This window comes from Panthera onca, chromosome D2 (assembly GCF_046562875.1).
Source record: "Panthera onca isolate mPanOnc1 chromosome D2, mPanOnc1 haplotype 2, whole genome shotgun sequence".
Lineage (NCBI taxonomy): Eukaryota > Metazoa > Chordata > Mammalia > Carnivora > Felidae > Panthera > Panthera onca.
The window spans coordinates 27525493-27545493 of record NC_138349.1 but is presented as its reverse complement, the minus strand read 5'-3'; the positions used below and the strand labels follow the sequence as shown (position 1 = coordinate 27545493).

Here is a 20001-nt window from a genome sequence, read left to right as displayed (position 1 = left end):
ATACTGAGAGGCCTGTTAGGGAAAAGGCTTGCCTGGTGCCTCACTGAGCTGGCTGAATAGCTTTTAGGAACACTGGAACACTCGCTCATACCATTGCTGGTTGGCTCTGCTAGCAAAAGATTCAGAGAAGGGTTTCACCGATATACTGGCAAAAAAGGGAGAGCATACTTTATTGGTTTGGAACTTATACCTTTACTCTCAACTCATGACTACCCCGGCCCTCCAGCTGGGGAGTCAGGTAGGAAAGAAAGGAGATTGTGTAAATGGGATGTCTCAGTTGGTGCTTTTAAAAACAGAACTCAAGAGTCTCATTCTGAAACATCAAGTTCAATCCCATGCCACGCTAAAGCCCCATCTGTACTTTTATATAATGCAGAGCCGAGTGCAGGCACTTAGGGAGAAGGGGAAATCAGGCCAGACTCAAGGAAAACAAACACATAATGCTATCTGCATCTCCAACTCAGTCCATACCACAGAAAAACCTGCTCAGAAATAACTGCTCGAGGCAAATAGAACTCAATTACTAAGGAAAATCTGCCCCAATGAGGGCTCATATTTTAACAAGCCAAATAGCATCAAATTAAGCTGAACTCAGGGTTTTTCTAATTGGCAGTTTTATCCATTTCTAAGTTCTCATTTCTTATTTTTAAAAATAAAAATGACTCTCTGCCTAAAATTAAAAAAAGAAATGCCTATCACCCACTCTAAAATAATAATTCACCGAATTTTCACCTACATATCTTCTATACAATTAATGAACCCCTTACATGGCACAAAAGCAGAAGCCAGCACTCTATTTAAAGTACTATCAACAAATCCCTTACTAATTGCTCTTAGCAGCCTGGCTCCTGCCACCAGATGCTCAGTCACAGAATGCCTCTGCTATCAAAGAGAGGACAACTGCTTGATCCCTGCCACCAACTCTGGGGAGGGATGTGGCTTACCTGCTCCTCTGACAGTTGGGATATGTGATTCACAGCAGCATAGGATTCAATTTTGGGGTTAAAGTGATTGATGATGGCCCTGAAAAAAAGAATTAACATTAATATGGCATCAGATGGAAGAAGCAGATAAATAAGTTAAAAATAAGTACCAAGTACCCTCTGGTTTAGAGTGTGAGTACATGGGAGTGATTGTCAGAGAGTAACTATCTTTTTATTGACCATGAGGTCACATGGTGGGCAACGGATAACTCTGAAATGAGAAGTGTTTACAATTTATTAGATAAAGAGGAGAATCAAGTGTCTCTGTTCTGCAAATGAACCAGGGGGAAAATCTCATAACCAAACAAAAAACAAAACCAAACCTCCTTCAGGCAAGAAACAAGACCCAGGGGGCTCTCCACTAGGGGGCCCTGATGTTTCAGTCAGAAAGAAAAGTAGTTTTCTCTGCTCTGACTTAGGAGAACAGGGCACTTGGTAAAGCTGGACCAACATGTAGGCTAAATACAATCTCTGAAGAAGCTGAGCTTTATCAAAGCCTAGAACCAACCTTCATACTTGTTAGTCAATAATTTCAAACCACAATGTTATTTCCAGCCATTCAAAATCTGAGTGTCATTTTCAAACACTTCCTTTCCATCACCCTCACATTCAAGGTCACCAAGTCTTATCAAATATAGTTCTTAAATATCTCTGAAATCTGGGGGCGCCTGGGAGGCTCAGTCGGTTGAGTGTCCGACTCTTGATTTCAGCTCAAGTCATGATCCCAGGGTCGTGGGATTACGACCCACATTGGGGCCCCATATGGGGCTCCACACTGAGCATGGAGTTTGCTTAAGATTCTCTCCCCCTGCCCCTCTCTCCCCCATGAGTGCCCTCTCTTTAAAAAAAAAAAAAAAAAAAAAAAAAAAAAGTCTGCCATCTGAAATAAATAAAGTTCCATGAAACCAATACTTCGGTGTATATATAGGTCCTTGTCACTTCTTATCTCGTGTAGCAGAAAAAGCACAGGTTTCAGATCAGAGTTTAGCATAAGTCCAAATTGATACAAAAATGATTAAATAAATGGGAAGAGATGAATCTTTCTTTCTTTTTTTTTAGAGAGAGAGCATGAGCAGGGGAGAGGGGCAGGAGAAGAGGGGGAGGGAGAGAGACACAGAGAGAGAATCTTAAGCAGGCTCCACACTTAGCATAGAGCCCGACACAGGGTTCGATCCCACAACCCTGGGATCATGACCCGAGACAAATCTTTCTAACAGAACAATTTCAAATAGTATGTGTGGATACTCTCCCCTTTAGGAGGTGGAGTTAGGTTCCCATTCCCACTGAGAGCAGGCTAGACTTAGTGACTTATTTCCAAAGAATAAAATAGAGTAGTAAGAGAGGAAAATGGTAACTTTACAGTAAAGAATCTTGGAAAATACTGTATTATTAGCCAAGTGAAGACGGTGAACATTCATGTGGCATGAATCTGGTATTCACGTAACCTTTGGTATGATCTTTTTTGAGAAGGGCACTTTGCTTCTGTTATATACTTCCAAAATCCATAACCTCAATCTAATCATGAGAAAAACATGAGACAAAACCAGGCTGGGGGCATTCTACAGAATACCTGGTCAGTACTCCTTAAAGACTGTCAAGGTCATGAAAAACTATACTTGAGGAATCGTCACAGACCAGAGGATCTTGAGGAGACATGACAACTAAATGCAACATGATACCCTAAACTGGACCCTGGAACAGAAAGAGAACATTAATGGATAAACTGGTGAAATCCAAATAAAATACGGAGCTTAGTTAACAGTAATGTACCATTGCCAGTTTCTTAGTGTTGAATAAATGTACCATGGTAATGGAAGATGCAGGAAACCTGGTTAAGGAGCATGTAAGAACTCTATGTATTACCTTTGTACTTTTTCTATAATTCTAAAATTATTCCAAAATAAAAACTTTATTAAAGTGCACATGCACGTGAATGTATGGTAGCACAATTGAAATCAATATATTCTTTTAATATAATTTACTGATAGTATAAAATTCTTGAACCATTTAATCTAATATGGGTAATGAAAGTATAAGCCAAAGCTTAAATAAAAAAAATCATGGTTTGGCCATTTGTTATTTTGGGTTTTTGGGATGCTATATGTCTCAGAGGAAAAAAAGTGGGAATAACACCTACCTTAGCACTTAGTACAGTACCCAGGAATAGTACATTGTAGGCATAAAATAAATGTTTGTCGAAAGAGTGACTAAATCTTAAGAGGATTCTTGCAACATTTATATAATAAAGCAATGTCAAACATCTACCACAGTGCCTGGCACACAGCTGGTACTCAATAAATATTCAATGAATGAATACATCAAACAGGACAGTAATGGGTCAGGAACAGAGTAAAATTCTGGTAACTTGTTTTTCCAGAGACTACCAAAAAGGGTACAGATGTTATGTGCAAGTTAAGGTTGTAGCTTGGTCTAAATCCAAAGTGGGAAAGAATTTGGACCAAGTAGGGGTCAAATAATTTTCTCATCCAGAAGGTGAAATTTTGAGGATATTGGCAGGGATGACAACAGTCCAGGAGCAGAAAAGGAAAACCAGGAGCCTAAATGCAATGAGAAGACAAGGGAGGAGGTTTAGAGAAGAATTGAGAATCCCACCAAACCTAGCAGCAGTACCAAGTTAAAGTTAATCCAGTGTAGAGTGTGATCACAGGGTCTAGCATCCAAGAGCTAGGATTAAGAAAATAAAACAAGGATTAAGAAAATAAAACACGGTCACCAAATCAATCTACTGTTAAATCTCAGTTATTTTAGGAAAAAGAATTTGAATTCTGTAAATACATTCATTTCATGGTTTTATAGTGGTCTTTTTTTTTTTTTTCAGGTTTTCCTTAAATTTCTCAGTAAAATTTTTTTGAAAAAATGTTTAAAAAAATCCTGACTCAACTGAACTAACTAGGGTTATTTGTTTTTGTTTGCCTAGGTTTGGAGAACAGAGAACTCCAAAGTATTCTAGTGTCCGTCTGGGTGGGAGAGTAGCAGCCATGGGGGCCCAGTTGGCAACCCAATGAAGCTGATAAGGTCTGGACAATGAAATAATCCCTGGGAATGAAACTGATGGGGATGCTGTAATTCTGTTCCCTTTCTACCTAAGGAATTCTCTCACTAGGAAAGAAAGTAAGGAAAAAGAAAAGAAGGAAAAGAGAAAGGAGAAAGGGAAAGAAGGAAGAAGAAGACAGGGGAGGAAAGGGATGGAGGGGAAGTGGGAGGAAGGGAAGAGAAAGGGAATGAGGGAGAGAAACAAAAAACCTGGAAGGCATTCTCAAAATGTATACTTATTTCCTTCCCTTCCCAAAGTTATACCCATCAAGTGTCAGCTAGGTCTATGCATGGTCTATATCATCAGGGCATATGTGCTGATATTGTCTGAGCAAACTCATCCTGAGGGTATGACAGATATGCCACTCTGGAAATTTGGAATGAGGATAAGATCATCCTCCAACCTCCCCATGACACTGCCATCCCAGAGCCTCAGATCTCAGCAGGCAATTGAAGCCTCTCACCAGGCATGGGGAGGGACTATTTAGAAACCTGAGAAAAGGGGAACCTGGGTGGCTCAACCAGTTAAGTGCCTGACTTCGGCTCAGGCCATGATCTCATGGTTCATGAGTTGAGTGCCACATCAGGTTCTGCACTGACAGCACGGAGCCTGCTTGGGATTCTCTCTCTGCCCCTGTCTCGCTCACTCACTCTCTCTCTCTCTCTCTCAAAATAAATAAATAAAAACTTAAAAAAGAAACAAACAAAAAACCTGAGAGGTGGAACAGTGTAAATTCAGTTAGCAGTCTCCAAGCCAGTAAACCACGAAGGGCATAGAGTACATATCTCTGCTTTACTTTTCTTGCTGTCTCTTTGAGACAGTTACCTGTAAAATCTGAGTACTAATCTGATCTACTGGAGATGCCAGGTGCAGGGCACTAAGCCTAAGAGGTAAGAAAAATAGTCTGACACTGGCTGTTCTCTTTCCAGGCTCTTTAGCAAGGAATTTCAGAGAGGGCTTGGAAGCTTCCTATTAAAGTTCTCAGGACTTCATACTGCTGAAATGGAAATTTCTTCTGAGATAGCAAAGAGATGACAAAACACTGAAACCAGGCTAAGTCCGCCCACACTGAGTGACACATGCCTCTGCAGTAACTGAAATACTTAGCTTCTCCTTCCCCAGCAAGTTTGCAGCCTACTAGGGCTCACCTGGGTTGTGATTCCACACTGCCCCACCTGGCCAGGTCCTAGAATAGGATTTATGCCTGAGTAGCTCTCAGTGGGAGAAAGATGAGGTACTACATTTATAAGTGAGGAGCCTCTCTTTTCTTTAGGCTTCCCTTCCCACCAGTATCATCTCCAAAGGGATTTAATACTATCTCCTCTGAACATTTTTTGGTGGGGAGGTGGCGGGGGGGTCTTCTGATACATTCTAACAGTAGCTTTCTCATTTTACTGACCCAAACCTAACAGATAGCAATTGTCCAGTGCTTAAGTCTAAAATTTGAGTGTTCCAGGAAGAAGATATGGCAATTTCTCTCTGTCTCCTTCTTCTTCCCTCTCTGCCTCCCTCCACCATGTAAAGGCACAAGGCAGAAAGCAGCTGTGAGCAAACCAGAAAAAAAGTCCTCACCAGAAACTGACCCTTGCGGAACCTTGATCTGGTACTTTTGGCCTCCAGAACTGTGAGAAAACAAACATCTGTTTTTTTGTTTTTTTTTTTTTAATTTTTTTTTTTCAACGTTTATTTATTTTTGGGACAGAGAGAGACAGAGCATGAACGGGGGAGGGACAGAGAGAGAGAGGGAGACACAGAATCGGAAACAGGCTCCAGGCTCCGAGCCATCAGCCCAGAGCCTGACGCGGGGCTCGAACTCACGGACCGTGAGATCGTGACCTGGCTGAAGTCGGACGCTTAACCGACTGCGCCACCCAGGCGCCCCAAACATCTGTTTTTTAAGCTACCTGGTCTATGATATTTTGTTATGGCCATTGAGAAGATGTACATGGATATTCTACTCTCCACTGGACCCTGGCATTCGGGCAAAGCAGACTCCAAGCCTGAGTCAGTCTTTAGCAAAGTAGTAGAGTAGATAAAGTCTGCTTCTCATTCTGCAGGTTACTTCCTCTCTCTGAAGCCTTCATATTGTGGGTTATTATTTCCTTCTCTTCTAGAAGAGGATCGTGAGGTTCCTGTGTGACAAAGTTCCAGTCACAAAAGCCACACATGTAGCTACATGGGTTACCAGTTTCCCAGGCAGAGTGAGCTGGGCCCTTTAGCCTTTACTAAGTGAGAAACACAGACTCCAATAAAGAAAGATCTTTCAGGGGTGTCTGAGTGGCCTGTACCATAGAGAAGGCACACACAGACTGAAGACATACAGTGTCTGAAAAAACAGTAGGTTAGGCCATACATGGCCAAGAAAGAGATGCTCATTTTTCCTTTCATTTGCATCTTGAGATTGACTTTCATCTAATCACAGCCTTTCAGGCATTTAAACAAAACCAATCTTATACCAGCTAAAAGTTTTTATGCTGAAAAGTATTTAAAAAAAATTTTTTTTAATGTTTATTTATTTTTGAGACAGAGAGAGGCTGAGCATGAATGGGGGAGGGTCAGAGAGAGAGAGAGGGAGACACAGAATCTGAAGCAGGCTCCAGGCTCTGAGCTGTCAACGCGGGGTTTGAACTCACGGACAGTGAGATCGTGACCTGAGCCGAAGTCGGACGCTTAACCGACTAAGTCACCCAGGCGCCCCATATGCTGAAAAGTATTTTAGAAAAGAGGACTGGAAAGGAAGAAAAGGAGCATGAAGAGGAAGGTTTGAGTGGGCAAAGAAGGAGAAAGCATAGCCATTATGGAAAAATTAACATATGACAAAGATGACCAAAAAAGATGTCCCTTTGACATAGTGGCAAGACAAATGGGAAAAGAATAGTCTATTCAAGAAATAGTGCTAGCAAAACTGGATATCTACATGCAAAAGACTGAAGTTGGCCCCCAACTCCACACCAAATACAAAAATTAACATAGAAAGGATCACAGATCTAAATGTATGATCTAAAAACTATAAAAACCTTAGAAGAACACATAACTCTTTGTGACCTTGGGTTAAGCAACGATTTCTTAGGATACCAAAAGTGGAAATGAAAAAAGAAAAACTAGCTCAAGTTTAAAAATTTTTGTGCCATACATGAAACCATCAAGAAAGTGAAAAGACAACTCACAGGATGGGAGAAAATACTGGCAAATCATACATCTGGCAAGAAACCTCAATGAAATACCATTTCACACCAACTAAAATGGCAATAATCAAAAAACCAGTAATAAGTGTTGGCAAGGACATGAAAAAATTAGAACTCTCATATATTGCCGGTGGGATTGTAAAATGGTACAGCTACTTTAGTGGTTTAGCAGTTCCTCAAATATTAATGCCTAGAATTACCATATGACCCATTCTCTATACTGAAAAGAATGAAGACATTATGTCTACACAAAAATTTGTACACAAATGTTCACAGTAGCATTATTCATAATAGCCAAAACACAGAACAACCCAGATGTCCATTAACTGAAGAATGGATAAACAAAATGTGGTATAGCTGTAATAGAATATTATTCAGCCATAAAAAGGAATGAAGTACTGATCAATGCTACAACATGGACTAACCTTAGAAACATTATGTTAAAGGCAAGAAGCCAGACATAAAAGGCCACATATTGTAGGATTCCTTTTTTTTCTTTTTAATATTTTTCCTTCAAAGCATATTCATTTATTTTGAGACAGAGAGAGTGCATGCACGCGAGCAGGGGAGGGGCAGAGAGAGAGGGAGAGAGAGAACCCCAAGCAGGCTCTGTGCTGCCAGCGCAGAGCCTGATGCAGGGCTTGATCTCACAACCACAAGATCATGACCTGAGCCAAGAGCAAGAGTCGGATGTCTAACCAACTGAGCCACCCAGGTACCCCTGTATGATTCCATTTATAGGAAAGGTACAGAAGAGGCAAGTTTATGAAGACAGAAAATAAATTGGTGGTTATTTTGGGCTGAGGGTAGGGTTAGAGGAAGAATGGGGGCTGTCTGCTAATGGGTATGGAGTACCTTTGTGGTAGGAACAAAATATTCTAAAATTAGATTGTAGGGATAGCTGTACAAACTGATGATAAATTTTAAAATAATGAGTCGTATATGTTAAATGGGTGAGTTGTAACACATATGAATAAAGTTGTTTTTAAGATTAAGGCCACCTTGACTCCAGCAGTTCTTAAGTAAGCCGCTTTCCCCAGGAACCAAGTCTACACAGAATTCACAGATCCCAAGGTGTTTCACTCACCAAGATAACTTTCCTAGAGCTCACATACGCTAGTGCTGGTGGCAGGAGGAAAAGGAGCTCACTGGGTCACTGACTAGTTTGTACATTACAAAGCAGAGAGAGTTTGAGGAACTTCTGTAGAAGCCTCTGTGGTGGGTGCAGTGCCACATGAAGTAGCAGAGATGTGAGTGAGACTGGCAGTGGAAGTCACATGTGCAAGAGAGGACCAACTCTCTTGAGAGATAAGGAGAGTTCAACTCCTGGTAATATGCTTGAGATCTTTATTTTATTCTTAAGTTGTTTTTTTTTTTTCAACGTTTTTTTTTTTTTTTTTTTTTTTTTTTTTATTTTTGGGACAGAGAGAGACAGAGCATGAACGGGGGAGGGGCAGAGAGAGAGGGAGACACAGAATCGGAAACAGGCTCCAGGCTCCGAGCCATCAGCCCAGAGCCTGACGCGGGGCTCGAACTCACGGACCGCGAGATCGTGACCTGGCTGAAGTCGGACGCTTAACCGACTGCGCCACACAGGCGCCCCATTTTATTCTTAAGTTTTAAATGTTTATTTATTTTTGAGAGAGAGAGGGAGGAGGAGGGGAGCAGAGAGAGGGAGGGAGACACAGAGGCTGAAGCAGGCTCCAGGCTCTGAGCCGTCAGCACAAAGCCCGACACAGGGCTTGAACTCACGAACCATGAGATGACCTGAGCAGAAGTTGGATGCTCAACTGAATGAGCCACCCGGGCACCCCTCGATAACTTTAGGATTAAAAGGCCTGCATCTGGCAAATGATGTCAACTTTTGGCTACTGAACAAAAAATTCCCTGGAATAAAACTTTGGGGGTAGACTGGTAGGGAAGAAGGAAGGCTCTCTTATTCTCAACACTCTTGAACACTTTTTTTTTTTTTTTTTTTTTTTTAATGGCTAGAGCTGCCCACATTACTCAGAGCAGCCATCCATCCAGGACTAGGAAGAAGATTTAAAGAAATAAGGCCCAAGGAAAGGGAAAGAAATCTGGAAGTAGAACTTTGTGGGGAAAGGGAATACAATTTCTAACCAAACCCCCAGCTTTATTCAAACTGGAACTAAATGCTCTATGAGAGCAGGGACCAAATTTATGTTACTCACCACTATATTTCCAAACTTTAGCAAAATGCCTGGTGTACTGGGAGATTCAATTTTTAAAAGTGAATGAATAAATCAAAGTCTAAGAAGGTTTTTGTTCAGTCTTACCACAAGTAAGGAGGTCTGTGATCACCAGCTACTCTCAAAAAGTATGAAAACAACAATAACAATGTTTTATGCCCATCCCAAGAGAAAAGGTGACTTGGACATGAACAGCTGTCCTTCAAAGAAGGAACAAAAGTCATCACTGAAGACAGTAAAGCTTTCTCTTCCTCTTAAATCATACCGGGAGGCCAGAGAAAAGCTTTCTGGCAATCCTTATTAAAGTAATCTAATATCTTCTGAAAGTAAGCCTAGGTTTTTGTCTGGAATAGCGGAGTAGGAAAGGAGCAGGGGAGTGTGTTATACTCTGTTACTGGGTCTCCTAATGCCACTGAATTAGGAAGTCCCAAAGAGGAAAGGCAAAAGAGACAGTGTCATAGTAATGGGAAATTGCTAAAGTCAGCCAGAGAGAGATAGCTCTGCACTCAAAGCACCTTTAAAGGCAAGAATCTGGGCCACCCTCTAATGCAATTGCCAACTTCTGACTGTCCAAGACAGGGTCACTTACACAAACCGAAGCAAAAGGAAGCGGACAGATGGAACAGCAAGGCTGAGCCACAAACTGGCTAGGGATTTCTTGCTCCATTTTTAACTTATTCTCTCTGACTCATGACTCTGCAAAGCAGCTTTCTTTTCCCTAGTACTGGGTGGATGATGGCTGAGACACATAGTTAATGCCCAGCTTACTCAAGAAATGCACAGGAATGTTACCTTAACCATGAAGGCAATGTAGCTTAAGAGAAAATGTAGATTCTTTCTCATATCCAGAGGGAATCTAAAGCAAATCCTCCAAAGATGCAAATTCTCACAATCCCAGCTATCTCCCACAGCATCTGAGGGTCTTTTATGAAACAATAGATAAATCACAGTTTCAACCAGAAGCCCAGAACATGGTGACTGTTTCCTTACTGAGATATTTGAAGCAAGCAGCCTAGCTCTAAAAGCTGCTATGTAAATCCTTCAAGCAGAAAGGAGAAAAACAGACAAAGGTTGCTTACAGGAAAAGTTTCTGTCGCTCTCATTCCAAGGAAGGAGGAAACATAACTGGTATACTCAAGATGGTACCACTGAGAATATTCTTAGAAGTTTCACTCTAAAATTATTCCTATAAGGCTACTAGATATATATTAAAGAGTCTGAACATGGGTGCATATCTGAAGCCTGATAAAAATAAATTGGGATCTCAAGCCTCAACATCATAAGAACTATAGTCTTGTATTTTCAAATACTTGCTAAACATGTACATCTGGATGTCATGCTTTTACTTACATGGTTTTCTTCACAGGGAATGCTATTTTTCTTTACGCCTAAAAAGCGTAAGTCTTATTTTTCCCTTGACGGCCCAGTTAAAATACCACTGCTTCTATGAACAACATGGTATATATAAAATGAAAAGCAAGGCTTTAGAGGCAGTAGACCCAAGTTAAACATCCTGGTTCTTCCACTTCTAGGCTGTATGACCTTGGGCAAGAGACCATATTCTCTAGTACCAGTTTCTCCATTTGGTTGGATTTCCTTTCCAAAGTTTTCTTCTGTGTTTTCCTATATAATATCTAGCCTGACCTAAAGGGAACTTTTTTTTTTTCCCCACAAGTAGCTTCCCCTTACCTAGACCTAAAAGAGCAGTCCAGTGATCTATACTACAGAGCATATTCTCAGATATCTGGGATTAAAGACAAGAAAACTATATTTATAATTGCTTCTACCTGGGAAATCTTCGTATAGGTAAAAGGCTGGCTTCTGAGAAGGGGTAAAGGTAGGACTGAATAGTATGAGGCAGCAGATAAAATAGTTCATCTGAGGTTGAGTTATTTAATTTTTTTTTAAGTTTATTTATTTTTAAGTAATCTCTACCCAAGATGGGGCTCGAACTCACAACCCCGAGATCAAGTGTCATACACTCCTCCAACTGAGCCAGCCAGGCACCCCGAGATATTTAATTTTAAACTATCATTTCTTTTCACCTTCAGAATTGTCTCCCATACTCCCATTTCATGCAGTAATAAGCTTCCTTCTTCATGGAGTCAACGAATCTTCAGCCCATCCCGTTCAACAGCAACAAAAAAACTCAATTTCCCTTGATGCCTGTTAACAGCAGTGCATTACAAGCCTCAGAGACTCTGCTGATTAACATTAAGCAAAATAAAATCTAAAGTAAGAATACCTGCTAACCTTTTCACTTTGAAACTATATAGTCTAAACTTCAGCAAGTGACCCTTTAGAGTGTTCCTTTAACTCATCTCCTATGTACTAGGCTTTAACCCTTTCATGTCTATCCCCTTTCTTATACCGCTGTTCCTGGGGCCATTCTTTTCAGGACCAGAGACACAAACGTGGGTTCATTTCAACCTTACCAAAGAAGGCATTTTGGCAACCACCAAGAAGGATGAGCTACTACTGGTCACTGCACCGAGTTGCTTACTTTACCCAGTGATCCAACTACGTAAACTGGCCCTCTTAATTACTAAGGAGGACTTGACTTATTTGTGTACACAAGTTTATTAGTTGAAGGGAGTGGAACAAGAAATGTGTATCATTGACTACAGCATAGTAATCCTGATATTTCAACTTAGGGAATGATTTGGGTCAACATTTCTCTTGATTTCTAGGTGAAAAACAAGTGACATACAAGGTACGTTATTCACCTACTGGACTACATTTTCATCCAGCCTCTGCACTGAACAAGTGAACATTCACAATTCATTAACTGGAGGGAAACAAGAAAGAGTTAATGTGTATGAAATGTATGTGCACGTGGCCTGAGGGGCAGCTGCCTCATTTTCTGAAGCTGTGTGCATGACTATGCATTTTGGCAGTTTGGGCTTTCTACCTTGATGCATGACTTTACCCAATGTAGATTTCCACCTCATCACCTGCTGGAAATTAAGCAATTGGTTATAGCTACTTTGCTTGAAAAATGAGCTAATTTCTACTTACTGTGGCCCCAAACCATAGATTTAAGCCAAGTAAGATGCCATGGGCTGTACACTTTGGCTAAATTATCTCCTCTAGCTCTGTTGTAAGAGAGGAATGGAATTCTTTCCTGCTTTAGATACCAGCCTGACATTTTTCCAGTTTCTACAATCACAATGAATGTAAATGGAGAAGAACGAACCATAGGAGTTGAAGGAACCACAAAAGTAAAATGAACCATCTACATTTCCATAAAAGACATCACTTAATCCATTCCCCTTAGGAATGTCTACTGTTGTATTAAACCCTTCTCTCGATAAATGAACAGAGGCTCCAAAACTTTCTGAGGGATAGAACACCTACAAGATTAGCTAATCTCTGCTCAGATCCCATTACTCTGTGCTTCATATTCCTTTATACTGTCTCTAGCTGCAGGCCAGGAGTTGCTGGCAGAGTTCCTGGGGATACAGAATGCAAACCCTTGATAGAAGTTACAAATACTTTAGCCCTGGATTTCCTATGTTGAGAGGCAAGGCCCCTCTACATTCTCAGAAACACCTAGTAAATATAAGGAAACAAAATAGGCCATGTGAAAGGGTCTATTAGATTTTCTATCTCACTTCAGGACATAAGAAAATCCTAATATGTACCTGGGAAGGCTTCTGAGGCAGTGGGAATCAGCTTAAAACTCCAAGAAGTGATCTAATGTTAATTAACGGTGAAAGTTCCAATCCCTTGAACGTGACTCAAGAACTTTTAAAAACCAGGCATGAGCCAAAAACCTGAAATATTTTAATTGCACATCATTTCCATTACCCCAATTAATCAATTACAAGATATTTAACTTTTCTTTTTAAAGATTTTATTTTTAACTAATCTCTACACCCAACATGGGGCCTAAACTCACGACTCTGAGATCGAGTCACATGCTCCACCCACTGAGCCAGCCAGGTGCCTCAAAAGATATTTAACTTTTAATTTTAAGCACAGGGGAGGAGGGAGCAGGAAGACAAAAAAAAAAAATCAGCAATTGACTAACTTAAGCTTCTTTTCCTATCACATCAAAAAACAGAGGGAAATTGTTTTCGTGGATCACATGCTAGACAGAAGAGAGAGGGAAATTTTCTGTGGATCCCATACTAATTAGAGAAAAAGACACACATGGAACCCTAACTAAGTTAGAAGAGTCGTGCATAGACCTCAGTGATGGGGAAGGAGGATCGGGGATCTCACGTGGACAGAGGAGGAAGAAGGCTGTCAAGATTTCTGAGTGGTCCAGTGTGGGCCATATGGACACCATACTAGAAAGGAGTGGTCCTGATGTTTGTGCACAGGAGAGAGGGGATGGTGGCCATATGGATCACATACTGGTTTTCAAGTACTCCAAGTAAAGAATGAAATTAAAAGACATGGAAAGAGGTTTATGTTCCATCCCAGGGGGACCTTTTAGAACTCCTCAGGAAAGGCAATCAGCAAGTCTGCCAAAGTAATTAAGCAAGCGAACATTTACCATAAAGCCCACATCAGTTAAGTGAACAGAGATGAATCTTATTACGGTGCACTGTCAGCTCTGAGCCTGCAGGTGCTAACCACTGAAACACCATGTTACTTGGCCCTGTCTGTTTGCCTGCCCACTGTGAAGGAGAGCTTTGCCTTTCTTGGCTGAAAAAGCAGGCTGCTTTCACTGGCTCTGGCAGTGACTTAAGTTGGCTTCGGAGAGGCCCTAGCACAAGTGGTTTCCCATTAAGAAGCAGGGGTGTGAAGAGTCGGGGCAGGAGATGGGACTGGCTCAAGAGAGAAGCCCTGAGAGAGAGGACAGGTATGAGAGAAAGCAAGGGAGCTGGGTAGCAGTCCGGTTGTAAGGTAAGGAGAATGAGATCGTTTAATAAATCAAGAAGAGAAGAATAAACAAGCTGCTCAAAGTATTCAGCCGTTCTTCTTAAGTGAAGTTGACAGTATCTCTCTCAATGAAAAGAGAAAAAGTTAAAATGTCACTGCAAAATACTTTCTCCACAGGAAAAGGAATGCTACTAAGGAACACTGCTTTTGCAATGTTAACGGCAGCCTTAAAATCAGCTTTACTCTGAGTTAACGCCATAGGTAAAGAGCCAGATTTTCTCAACAACCTAATCAGGATCTGTTATTGAACAAAATTCACTGTTTGCTAGAGGAGATGAGTATTTACCAATTATCCTAAGATTTACAAATGGCACCTCGTACATCTTTTAGCCCTATTTCTTTCTGCAAATAATTGTGAGAGTCAAAACGAAAGCCCCCAAGCTGATTAAATGCAGCCTCCTATGTCAGAGACCCAGATAGCTTCTCTTCAACAGAAACCTCATGGGAAGAAGGCTCCTAAAAGTACCTGTGAGGACAAATTCAAAAACCATGTAACATTTTCAAAACTCATCAAAGGCCATGTGTCTGTCACTCAAAAGGAGTGGATAAGAGTGGACAGCTAAGTAGGTAAGGATCCTGTGTTCAGAAACCAATAAATCTCTAATTCATGATGGAGAGGAGGTCTGAAAGACATTGCTGGGAGACAGGTATGACCAGCCAACTGAGGAAACGAGATGTAATGGGCTTGAACTGAAATTGATGGAGATCTCAAAGCACCGGAGCAGGCACTCCCAGGTTTGAGCTTCTCTCTAGGCCCAGGACAAGAGCAAACAAAGAGCTGTGGTAAAAAATTATTTGCAACCTTACTTTCTACCACAGCTCTTTGTTTGCAACAGGGCCTGTGGCTTCCTTACATTCAAAGGCAGTGGGAGGCAGGAGGAGGAGGGGAGACTAGAGGACTACTACCCAGACCCAAGCAGCGCTACCCAGGAGAGGACTTAATGGGAGGATAAATTTGGGGCCTGATTCTTTGACAGCACCTCCAGTAATAGCTAGCAAAGCAGTGAGAGCCAGGGTGAGAGCCAGCTCCAAACATTCATCATAATAGTGCAATGAGTTGACGGTCTTTGGGGGAGAGTCTATGAAATTCCAGAGTAAGAAAATGAAGCCCGCGTGGAGAGGGTGAGGCGGTTGGCTCTGGCAGATTGTCTCTACAGGAGGCTGGGTATAATTGTTTTATGTTCACAAAGAAGTTATTAGCTGCTTTCTCTCTAATACACCAGAAATAGTGCTAAGATTTTTCCCCTCCTGAAAAGGTGACGCTACCAAAAGGAGAATTTTAGTTTGAAAGTGATTAGAGGGGCACCTGGGTGGCTCAGTCGGTTAAGCCTCCAACTTCGGCTCAGGTCATGACCTCACATTTTGTGGGCTCGGGCCCTGTGTCGGACTCTGTGCTGACAGCTCGAAGCCTGGAGCGTGCCTCGGATTCTGTGTCTCCCTCTCTCTCTCTGCCCCTCCTCTGCTCACACTCTGTGTCTGTGTCTCTCAAAAAGTAAATTAATGTCACAAAAAAATTTTTTTTAAAGTGATGAGAATTTTGTTTACCCTATACGCAACATTTTATTTTTTAATTTTTATTACTTTTTTCTTTAAAGTTTATTTATCTTGGCGGGGGGGGGGGGGACAGGGGGGAGGAGGCAGAGAGAGAGGGAGTGAGACAGAATCCCAAGCAGGCTCTGCACTGTCAGCACAGAGCCCTATGCAGGGCTCAAACTCATGAACCATGAGATCATGGCCTGAGCCAAAATCAAGAGTCACACACTCAGTGAACTGAGCCATTCAGGTACCCCATACATGCACCATTTTAGAAAGAAAATTCTATTTACTCCTCCCTTAGCTGTCAAACTGACTGCTTTCCCACATAGTGAAGGACCACTCTGTCCCTAGAAGAAAAGTCTATAGTATCTGAAGCTAAGAGTCTGCTAGCATAGTCTGTGACTCAGTAGTTCAGTTTGTTTGACAAACAGTTAAATACCCATTACATGCAGATGCTATGCTAGGCAGTGGGGGAGGTGAATGAAATTTGATTCCAGATAGCAAGGGATTTACGGACTAGTGGGAAGACACATACTACAGACAGATAATTTAATTACAATGTGCTAAGGGCTAGACAGACAAAGAGCAAACAAAATGTCTCATGGGAGCACTGAGGAGGGATATTCTGCCCAACTTGGGGGCTTAGGAAAGGCATCTTAAAGGAGATGGTGCATGAAGGGAGCCTTGAAATATTAATTTAATCAGGCAGGTAAAGGTGAGAAGATCCTGGTACATTTTCTTATAGGATCAGAGACTCATACCCAATTTTTACTAAATCAGACTAGAGAAACCTTACTAGATAAGTTACATTACGTTCACGCATTCAAAAAATATCCAGCCAATTTTTTCCAGTACACCAAAGAGAAAAGTTATAGATTCTTTTCCTAGGGCCGTGTTTTAAATCTTTTCCAGCAGGATATCTTCGTGAAAGTCATGAGACCTTTGCCTGCCGGGGTCCTGTTTGCACGGTTTTTGCTCAGTGCTGACTCAAAGACGCTCATGGCGATGGGCTATGGCAGGCTCTGTACCTCCTCTTCACTAAATTAAATGTAAACACAAAGCAACTAAGCTGAAGGCAGGCCTTTCAGTGTCACGTGGGAGTGAATGGATCTCAGCTGCGTGTGCCCACCCTCGACAGGGTGTCAGTCTCCAGCTGGTGATGCAGCTGCTTCACTTAAAGCCACACTGAAGCCTCTATTCTCTCATCTCCACCAAACCATACTGAAGGGACTAAATGGCTCTGCTTTGCAGCTGCCTGTTAATTATAGCAGCTTCCTCAGCTCTCTTTTGGCTTATAAGACATTAATATACATTTGGGAAGGTTCTCTGTAAGAAACACACAAGAGAACTTTTAGCCTTATGAAGAGCTTGAAAAAACACCTTACTGCCAAGGGTAGCAGGCATCCAAACACCTAAAACAGTGGCATGTGAAACAGCATCAGAACACACAGATTCCTTCAGCAGGTCCTCTGTTTTACATAAAGAACAGCAGCCCATCACTCAGTCAGTGAGAGGATTTTTTAAGGCATCCTTAAAATCATCTTTAAAATTCAGTGAATCTGCAACATAAAAATAGCATTAATTGCCTTGACTTGTTACTTAAAAAAAAAAAAGGAAGAAAAACAATGCATAATGCTATCAATAATTCATTTCAAAGTGGCTTTAGTTGTCTCAAAGCCCCATTTCATATAATTAAAACCTTTTGGCTGTCCTATTGTTACCCTGGAGGGAACTAGAAGTCAGTAAATTCTATGGTGATGGGATAAACAATTCAGCTCATCATTGAGAAAGGGGTCCATCTCTCTTGGCAACAATTCAAAACATACTTCCTGGCTATACCAGGTCAGTTCAGGGGCTGGTAAGACTGTATTTCCTGTTGTCTATTAGGATCTGAAGCAGGCTTTTATAACGGGGCTACACAGATGCAACTGGGGAGCACAATCAGAGGGACAGCCTTACAAGCACTTCTTAGGCATCTCAATATCCACTTCCCTAGCTTAGGACCCTCAGGTCAGCTGATAATTCCGGGAGACAATGGTGGCAATATAAGTCCTTGGAAGATGGAACCATTCATTCCAGGCATCCCTTCACTCACTCAACCAATATTTATTGTACCATACTGTACTTTGCTAGGGGCAGAGATTATAGAAGAAAAGCATGGTCTCTGTCTTAGGAGCTCACCATCTAGTGATGGACATACATGTAAACGGCCTTACCACAGTGTGATAACTGCTCTGAGAAATAACTGTACAAAGTCCTGTGGCAATGCAGGTATGAATCATTCGGCCTCAAAGAATCCGGAAGCTTTCAAGGAAGGCGACGTCTAGGCTTAGTTTTGAAGCATAAATAAGATTTTGTTAGATACAAAGAAGAATGGGAAGACATTCTAGGTAAAAGCACAGGCATTGTGCAAAGGCACAGAGGTATGAAATTTGAGACTCTGTGACTATGTCTAATTTGGCCAGATCTTAAGATACATGGGACAGTGATAGTAAACAGAGCCAGAAAGGTAGGCTAGGGTCAAGGTGTCATGTGAAGGAGTTTGGACATGATCTGATCCCTATCAATGATGGGGAATCACATAAGATTTAAAATCTGGTGATTTTTCATAGGCACCCGGGTGGCTTAGTTGGTTAGGCGTCCGACTTCGGCTCAGGTTGTGATCTCACAGTTCGTAAGTTCAAGTCCTACGTCAGATTCTGTGCTGACAGCTCAGAGCCTGCAGCCTGCTTCAGATTCTGTGTCTCCCTCTCTCTCTGCCCCTCCCCCCACCCAGACTCTGTCTCTCTCTCCTTCAAAAATAAACATTAAAAAAAATTTTTTTAATCTGGTGATTTTTTCTAATAAAATATTTCAGATATTTAAAAAGGTGCAGAAAAGAATATAGTGATGTTTGTGTACCCTATATCCAACTTAAAAAGCATTATAATTACCTTTCAAAACTTCCATGTACCTCTTCTTCATTGTATATGGTCTCTCTCTTCCCAGAGGTAAACACTCAGCTGATTTTGGTACTTATCATTCTTATACACTGCTTTACTCTTTTACTAAATATGAATGTGTCTCTAAATAACATATTTTTTTGTGTTTTTAAACATTATGTGCATATTATCATACATTCTGCAATTTACTTTTTTATTCAATATTATATTTGAGATTTTTATTCCTTTGGGAAGCTCTAATCCATTCTCAGTGTTGTATGATATTTAATTGTGTAAATATACCACAATCCATTCTGTTGATGGAAATGAAATGTAGGTGGCTCCCAATTTTCATGGTATTAAAATAGTACTAAATAGGGGAGCCTGAGTCGGGCTCAGTCAGTTAAACGTCTGACTCTGGATTTTGGCTCAGATCACGATCTCACAGTGGTGAGATCGAGCCCCACGTTGGGCTCCGTCCTGGGCATGGAGCCTGCTTGAGATTGTCTCTTTCCCTCTCCCTCCCCTCCCCTGCTCAAGCTCTTTCTCAAAACAAAATAATAATAAGTGTTTTTATTTATACACCCTTGAGATCATTTGGGAAAGTTCCTCAAGGAACAATATCTAGGAATGAAATTACTGTGTCATAAGGTTTGGGTAAGTTGGACTTTACCAGATATTATCAAACTGCCTTCAAGTGATGGTACCAACATACACTCCCAAGAGCAGTGTCAAGACACGCACTTCTGAAATTCAAGTCTACTGAATGAATAAAATAAATAGTGGCTGCTATGAGGGAAAGACTAGGAGCAGAGAGAATAGTTAGGATGCTCTTGTTATGAGGACGTGAACTAAAATGGTGGTTGTATAAATGGAGAAGAATTTACTTGAGAAATATTTAGGAGGTAAAGGTGAAAGAACCTACTGACTGGGTGAAGGAGAGAGAAGACACTAAAGCAAACTTAAGATTTTTACTTAATTTTTTTTTTTAATGTTTATTTTTAAGAGAGAGACAGAGCGTGAGCGGGGCAGGGGCAGAGAGAGAGAGAGAGAGGGAGACACAGAATCTGAAGCAGGCTCCAGGCTCCAAGCTATCAGCACAGAGCCCGATGCAGGGCTTGAACTCACAAACCATGAGATCATGACCTGAGCTGCAGTGGGATGCTTAACTGACTAAGCCACCCAGGCACCCAAGATTTTTACTTTAGGCAAATGACC

The 20001-nt window shown here is 41.3% G+C and overlaps 1 protein-coding gene across 2 annotated transcripts in view; it reads right to left on the bottom strand.

The window, feature by feature from the left end:
• Positions 1–20001, bottom strand: part of ARMH3 (armadillo like helical domain containing 3) — a 176280-nt gene that overhangs the window by 35569 nt on the left and 120710 nt on the right. For both annotated transcript variants that reach the window (XM_060641678.2, XM_060641679.2), the window contains exon 24: positions 945–1023. In XM_060641678.2, coding sequence (XP_060497661.1) covers positions 945–1023 — 79 coding nt within the window. The remainder of the gene's footprint in view (positions 1–944; positions 1024–20001) is intronic.